At 57.4% G+C, this 7500-nt stretch overlaps 2 protein-coding genes across 2 annotated transcripts in view; both read left to right on the forward strand.

The window, feature by feature from the left end:
• Nucleotides 1–6452, forward strand: part of LOC129694030 (properdin-like) — a 14112-nt gene extending 7660 nt beyond the window's left edge. The window contains exons 4-8 of the mRNA XM_055630757.1: nucleotides 1–159; nucleotides 1402–1572; nucleotides 3040–3237; nucleotides 5446–5619; nucleotides 6350–6452. The exon at nucleotides 1–159 is cut by the window's left edge and continues 8 nt beyond it. Of these exons, the coding sequence (XP_055486732.1) occupies nucleotides 1–159; nucleotides 1402–1572; nucleotides 3040–3237; nucleotides 5446–5619; nucleotides 6350–6393 (746 nt within the window). The 3' untranslated portion in view covers nucleotides 6394–6452. The remainder of the gene's footprint in view (nucleotides 160–1401; nucleotides 1573–3039; nucleotides 3238–5445; nucleotides 5620–6349) is intronic.
• The window catches only part of LOC129694032 (properdin-like), a 3009-nt gene continuing 1942 nt past the window's right edge, over nucleotides 6434–7500 (forward strand). Inside the window, exon 1 of the mRNA XM_055630758.1 lies at nucleotides 6434–6551. Within this exon, the coding sequence (XP_055486733.1) occupies nucleotides 6434–6551 (118 nt within the window). The remainder of the gene's footprint in view (nucleotides 6552–7500) is intronic.

The raw sequence follows: 7500 nt of genomic DNA on the forward strand, positions 1-7500 counted from the left end.
CGGAGTCAGAGTGGAGTGAATGGTCGGCGTGGTCTCCTTGCACCGTCAGCTGTAAGGAAGGCGTCCAGCAGCGGAGACGGGTCTGTCTCGGCAGCAAGGAATGTCACGGTGAAGAGAAGCTGCAAGCTCGCTCCTGCATCGACCAGCCCTGCTGTGCAGGTGAGTAGAGGCAAGGGAGATCGCCACCTGATGGTGACACCTATCAACTTTATTTATCCCAGGTGGGAAATTGGTCTAAAACACAAGATGCATGAAATTATATGAATACATGGGATTAGGAAAAGGGGAAGTACAACGGGATCTGGGGGTCCTTGTTCATCAATCACTGAAAGCAAACATGCAGGTACAGCAGGCAGTGAAGAAAGCCAATGTCATGTTGGCCTTCATAACAAGAGGAGCAAAGAGGTCCTTCTGCAGTTGTACAGGGCCCTAGTGAGACCACACCTGGAGTATAGTGTACAGTTTTGGCCTGTTGGCCTTCATAACAAGAGGAGTTGAGTATAGGAGCAAAGAGGTCCTTCTGCAGTTGAACAGAGCCCTAGTGAGACCACACCTGGAGTATTGTGCGCAGTTTTGGCCTGTTGGCCTTCATAACAAGAGGAGTTGAGTATAGGAGCAAAGAGGTCCTTCTGCAGTTGTACAGGGCCCTGGTGACACCACACCTTGGAGTAATGCATTTCGTTGTCTCTGTACTGTACACTGACAATGACAATTAAAATTGAATCTGAATCTGAATCTGATTGTGTGCAGTTTTGGTCCCCTAATTTGAGGAAGGACATTCTTGCTATTGAGGGAGCCCAGCGTAGGTTCACCAGGTTAATTCCCGGGATGGCGGGACTGTCATATGATGAGAGAATGTGGAGCGGCTGTGGGCTTGTACACTCTGCGCAGTTTAGAAGGATGAGAGGAGATCTCATTGAAACATATATGAGATTATTAAAGGTTTGGACACGCTAGAGGCAGGAAACATGTTCCCGATGTTGGGGGAGTCCAGAACCAGGGGCCACACACACAGTTAAGAATAAGGGGTCGGCCATTTAGGACTGAGATGAGGAGAAACTTTTCCACCCAGAGAGTTGTGTGAATCTGTGGAATTCTCTGCCACAGAGGGCAGTGGAGGCCGGTTCACTGGATGTTTTCAAGAGAGAGTTAGATTTAGCTCTTGGGGCTAACGGAATCAAGGGATATGGGGGAGAAGGCAGGAACGGGGTACTGATTGTGGATGATCAGCCGTGATCACATTGAATGGCGAATGGTGCTGGCTGGAAGGGCCGAATGGCCTCCACTCCTGCACCTGTTGTCTATGTTTTCCCTGCACCCTTTCAAGTTTGACGACCCAAATGGGGATGTGGGCCGAAGGGCCTGTTGCTGTTTGACGAGTGGCCCCGTTGTACGTTACAGTGGATGGAGGCTGGAGCTCCTGGACTCCTTGGGGCCCCTGCTCGGTGACCTGTGCTGTCGGGGGGCAAGAGAGACACCGAACCTGCACCCAGCCCCAACCCCTCTGTGGGGGGAGATGTCACGGAGAGGCTGATCAACGTCAGAGCTGTAACACCCAGCAGATCTGCCCCAGTGAGTCACCCCACCCTCTCCCCTCCACCCTCCTCTCCCCTCTCCTCCACCCTCCTCTCTCCCCCACCCTCCCCTCTCCCCCTCCCTCCCCTCTCCCCCACCCTCCCCTCTCTCCCCCACCCTCTCCTCTCCCCCACCCTCCTCTCTCCCCCACCCTCCCGCTCCTCCCACCACTCCCCCTCTCCCCTCCCCCCCCTCTCCCCTCTCCCCCACCCCTCCCCTCTCCCCCACCCTCTCCCTCTCCCCCACCCTCCCCTCTCCCCCTCCCTCCCTCTCCCCTCTCCCCCACCCTCTCCTCTCCCCCACCCTCCCCTCTCCCCCTCCCTCCCCTCTCCCCCACCCTCCTCTCTCCCCCACCCTCCCCTCTCTCCCCCACCCTCCCCTCTCCCCCCACCCTCCCCTCTCCCCCTCCCTCCCCTCTCCCCCCCTCCCCCTCTCCCCCACCCTCCCCTCTCCCCCCCCCCCCCTCTCCCCCCCTCCCCTCTCCCCCACCCTCCCCTCTCCCCCTCCCTCCCCTCTCCCCTCTCCCCCCACCCTCCCCTCTCCCCCACCCTCCCCTCTCCCCCCCCCTCCCCCCCCTCTCCCCCACCCCTCCTCTCCCCCCCCCACCCCATCCACCACTCTTCACATGTGCTGAGGCGTGAAGGATGCGTGTGCATGTACAGATGAGGATGCAGGCGTGTGCACATGTGGAGGAAGCGTGTGTGCGTGTGGAGGGGCCGGGTATGCCTGTGCGCTCGCGGGGTAAGCGTGTTTGGGTACGTGTACACGTTTATGGGGAGAGTGTTTGCGTGTGCTTGCCGTGTTCTCAGCGTGTCTCTGCCCCGCAGCTCACGGGTGTATGTTTGCGTGTGCTTGGCGTGTTGCCGTGTTCTCAGCGTGTCTGCCCCGCAGCTCACGGGTGTATGTTTGCGTGTGCTTGCCGTGTTCTCAGCGTGTCTCTGCCCCGCAGCTCACGGGTGTATGTTTGCGTGTGCTTGTCGTGTTGCCGTGTTCTCAGCGTGTCTCTGCCCCGCAGCTCACGGGTGTATGTTTGCGTGTGCTTGGCGTGTTGTCTGCTTCTCCGCGTGCCTCTGCGCCGCAGCTCACGGGTGTATATTTGCGTGTGCTTGGCGTGTTGCCGTGTTCTCAGCGTGTCTCTGCCCCGCAGCTCACGGGTGTATGTTTGCGTGTGCTTGGCGTGTTGCCGTGTTCTCAGCGTGTCTCTGCCCCGCAGCTCACGGGTGTCTGTCTGCGTGTGCTTGGCAGGTTGTTCTCAGCGTGTCTCTGCCCCGCAGCTCACGGGTGTATATTTGCGTGTGCTTGGCGTGTTGCTGTGTTCTCAGCGTGTCTCTGCCCCGCAGCTCACGGGTGTATGTTTGCGTGTGCTTGCCGTGTTCTCAGCGTGTCTCTGCCCCGCAGCTCACGGGTGTATGTTTGCGTGTGCTTGCCGTGTTGCCGTGTTCTCAGCGTGACTCTGCCCCGCAGCTCATGGGGCCTGGGCACCCTGGGGTGAGTGGGGCCCCTGCACCAGCACCTGTCGTCCAGACGGGCCGGGACCAGTCCCCTCCCGCAGCCACAGACGGACCTGCAGCCAACCAGCCCCCTCCGTGATCCCCGCCGGTCAAAGCTGCCCCGGACTGGACGTCGACTCCGGCCCCTGCCCCTCCCTGCCCTTCTGCCCTGGTGAGTCAGCCCTGGGGGATGGGGGTGGGGGAGGGAGGTCTGGTTTGTTCAGGACGTATCACTGATGGGGATGAGTCAGAGTATAGAAGAGAGATCGAGCAACTGTCCATATGGTGCCAGCACAATGACCTGGCCCTCAACACCAGCAAAACCAAGGAACTGATTGTGGACTTTGGAAGGAGTAGGAGGGGGACCCACAGCCCCGTTTATATCAACGGGTCGATGGTTGAAAGGGTCAAGAGCTTCAAATTCCTGGGCGTGCACATCTCTGAAGATCTTTCCTGGTCCGAGAACACTAACGCAATTATCAAGAAAGCTCATCAGCGCCTCTACGTCCTGAGAAGATTACGGAGAGTCGGTTTGTCAAGGAAGACTCTCTCGAACTTCTACAGGTGCACAGTAGAGAGCATGCTGACCGGTTGCATCGTGGCTTGGTTCGGCAACTTGAGTGCCCTGGAGAGGAAGAGACTACAAAAAGTAGTAAACACTGCCCAGTCCATCATCGGCTCTGACCTTCCTTCCATCAAGGGGATTTATCGCAGTCGCTGCCTCAAAAAGGCTGGCAGTATCAACAAAATAGAGAGAGTACAGAGGAGATTTACTAGAATGTTGCCTGGGTTTCAACAACTAAGTTACAGAGAAAGGTTGAATAAGTTGGGTCTTTATTCTCTGGAGCGCAGAAGGTTAAGGGGGGACTTGATAGAGGTCTTTAAAATGAGGAGAGGGATAGACAGAGTTGATGTGGACAAGCTTTTCCCTTTGAGAATAGGGAAGATTCAAACAAGAGGACATGACTTCAGAATTAAGGGACAGAAGTTTAGGGGTAATATGAGGGGGAACTTCTTTACTCAGAAAGTGGTAGCGGTGTGGAATGAGCTTCCAGTGGAAGTGGTGGAGGCAGGTTCATTGGTATCATTTAAAAATAAATTGGATAGGCATATGGATGAGAAGGGAATGGAGGGGTTATGGTATGAGTGCAGGCAGGTGGGACTAAGGGGAAAAAAAATTTGTTCGGCACGGACTTGTAGGGCCGAGATGGCCTGTTTCCGTGCTGTAATTGTTATATGGTTATAAAGACCCACACCATCCTGGCCACACACTCATCTCCCCGCTACCTTTAGGTAGAAGGTACAGGAGCCTGAAGACTGCAACGTCCAGGTTCAGGAATAGCTACTTCCCCACAGCCATCAGGCTATTAAACCTGGCTCGGACAAAACTCTGAACATTAATAACCCATTTTCAGTTATTTGCACTTGATCAGTTTATTTATTCATGTGCGTATATATTTATATCATGGTATATGGACACACTGACCTGTTTTGTAGTAAATGCCTACTATGTTCTGTGTGCTGAAGCAAAGCAAGAATTTCATTGTCCTATACAGGGACACATGACAATAAACTCACGGCCTTGAGTCGAGGCAGCGTGAGGTGTAGATGGAGGCGATGGATGGAAGGGAGGTGGAGGTGGAGTGAGAGAGAGGGGTCTATTCTTGTCTGACCCCCTCTGGGGTTTAGAAGGATGAGACGATATCTTATAGAAACATATAAAGTACTTAAGGGACTGGACATGCTAGATGCAGGAAACATGTTCCCCATGTTGGGGGAGTCCAGAACCAGGGGTCACACACACAGTTTAAGAATAAAGACATTCTTGCCATAAGAGGGAGTACAGAGAAGGTTCACCAGACTGATTCCTGGGATGTCAGGACTTTCATATGAAGAAAGACTGGATAGACTCGGCTTGTACTCGCTAGAATCTAGAAGATTGAGGGGGGGATCTTATAGAAACTTAAAAAATTCTTAATGGGTTTGGACAGGCTAGATGCAGGAAGATTGTTCCCGATGTTGGGGAAGTCCAGAACAAGGGGTCACACACAGTTTAAGGATAAGGGGGAAATCTTTTAGGACTGAGTTGAGATGAGGAAAACATTTTTTTTTTCACACACACAGAGAGTGGTGAATCTGTGGAATTCTCTGCCACAGAAGGTAGTTGAGGCCACACAGTTCATTGGCTATATTTAAGAGGGAGTTAGATGTGGCCTTGTGGCTAAAGGGATCAGGTGGTATGGAGAGAAGGCAGGTACAGGATACTGAGTTGGATGATCAGCCATGATCATATTGAATGGCGAATGGTGCAGGCTCGAAGGGCCGAATGGCCTCTACTCCTGCACCTATTGTCTATGTTTCTATGTTTCTCTCCGTGCAGTGGCCGGGAGCTGGGGGGCCTGGTCACCCCCTACCCCCTGCCCAGTGACGTGCGGGGTGGGGCGGCTGGAACGACACAGGGCCTGCGATAGCCCCTCACCCAGGCACAATGGACACCCCTGCCCAGGGTCCACACACGACCACGACTTATGTAACACCGGCCAGCCCTGTCCTGGTGAGCAGAGGGGGAGAGGGGAGAGGGGGGGAGGGGGGGAGAGAGGGGAGGAGAGGGAGGAGGGGGGAGAGGGAGAGGGGGGGGGGGAGAGAGTGAGCGAGAGGGGGAGAGGGAGGAGAGGGGGAGAGAGGTGAGTGGTGGGGAGGGAGAGGGAGGAGGGGGGAGAAGGGAGGGAGGGAGGGGGGGGGGGAGATGGGGGAGGGGGAGAGAGGGGGAGGGGGAGAGAGATGGAGAGAGAGGGGGAGAGAGGGAAGGAGGGAGAGAGAGAGAGAGAGGGGGAGAGAGGGAGAGAGGGGGGAGAGAGAGGGAGGGGAGGGGGGGAGAGGGAGGAGGATGGGGGGGAGAGGAGGAGGTAGGGGAGAGGGGGGAGAGGGAGGAGGAGGAGAGGGGAAAGGAGGGGAGGAGAGGGGGAAAGAGGGAGGAGGAGGGGGAGAGTGGGGGGGAGGGGAGAGAGGGAGGGAGAGGGGGAGGGAGACAGGGGGGGAGAGGAGAGAGCGAGGGAAGGGGGGGGAGGGGGAGGAGGAGGGAGGAGGGGGGAGAGGGGTGGACTACAGGTGATTCTCTCCCCTGATCTCTTCCCATCCCCCCTCCCCTATCATCTCTCTCCCCCCCCTATCCCCCCCTTGCCCTCTCTCCCCCACTGTCCCCTCCCTCCCTCTCTCCCCCCCGAGGATCCCCCTTGCCCTCTCTCCCACCCTTGTCCCCTCCCTCCCTCTCTCCCCCCCTGTAGTGGACGGTGTGTGGTCAGTATGGGGAGAGGGGGAGCTCTTGTGAACGCAAGGGCTTCAACATCAGGTGCAAGTTTTACCGCGGGATGGGCAGGAGAGAGGCCGTCGCTGAGAGGAAAGGGGGAGAGAGAAACACGGTGGCGACATCTGCCCACACGACTGGTTCAATTCCCGAAAAATGCTTCGATGTCAGCAGATGCTCGTGTGAGGTGGGCAGTGGGGGAGATGGGGGGGAGAGATGGGGGGGAGAGGGGAGAGAGGAGAGAGGGGGGAGAGAGGGGGAGAGAGAGAGAGGGGGGAGGGGAGAGGGAGAGAGAGGGGGAGGGGGGAGAGAGGAGGGGGAGGAGGGAGGGAGGAGGGGAGGAGAGAGGGGAGAGAAGGGGAGGGAGGGAGGAGAGAGAGGGAGGGAGTACAAGGGAGAGGTGTCCCCCTCTCCCCCCCTATCCCCCCTTGGGGGGAGTCCCCTCCCTCCCTCTCTCCCCCCCTAGAGGAGAGAGGGTGTGGGTCAGAGTGGGGAGGGGAGAGGAGAGAGAAGGGAGAGAGAGATGGAGGGAGAGAGGAGAGGGGGGGAAAGAGAGGAGAGGGGAGAGGAGAGGGGGAGAAGAGGGGAGGGGAGAGCCCACACGATGGTTTCAAGAGAGGGATTGTCAGGAGAGAGGGAGAGGGAGTGGGAGAGAGGGGGGAGAGAGAGGGGAGGGAGGAGGAGAGAGAAGGGAGGGGAGAGAAAGAGGGAGGGATAGGGAGGGAGTGAGAAGAGGGGAGGAGGGGAGAGAGGTAGGGAGGAGAGAGGGGGGAGAGAGTAGGGGGGAGGGGGGAGAGGGAGAGGGAGAGAGAGGAGGGGAGAGAGATGGAGGGAGATAGGGAGGGGAGGGAGGAGGAGATGGAGAGGAGAGAGAGAGATAAGAGAGGAAGGGGGGAGGAGAGGGGGATAGGGAGTGAGGAAGAGAGGGGAGAGGAAAGGGAGATGGGGAGAGAGGGAGGAGGGAGAGAGAGGGGAGAGGGGGAGGAGAGAGATGAGGAGAGGAGAGAGGAGGGAGGGGGGGGATAGGGGAGAGAGGGAAGAGGGGAGAGAGTAGGGAGAGGGGGAGAGGGAGAGGGGGGCGAGAGAGGAAGAGGAAGAGGGAGAGGAGAGAGAGAGGGGGAGGGAGAGGGG

Source organism: Leucoraja erinacea, unplaced genomic scaffold (genome assembly GCF_028641065.1).
Source record: "Leucoraja erinacea ecotype New England unplaced genomic scaffold, Leri_hhj_1 Leri_523S, whole genome shotgun sequence".
NCBI classification, from domain to species: Eukaryota; Metazoa; Chordata; class Chondrichthyes; order Rajiformes; family Rajidae; genus Leucoraja; species Leucoraja erinaceus.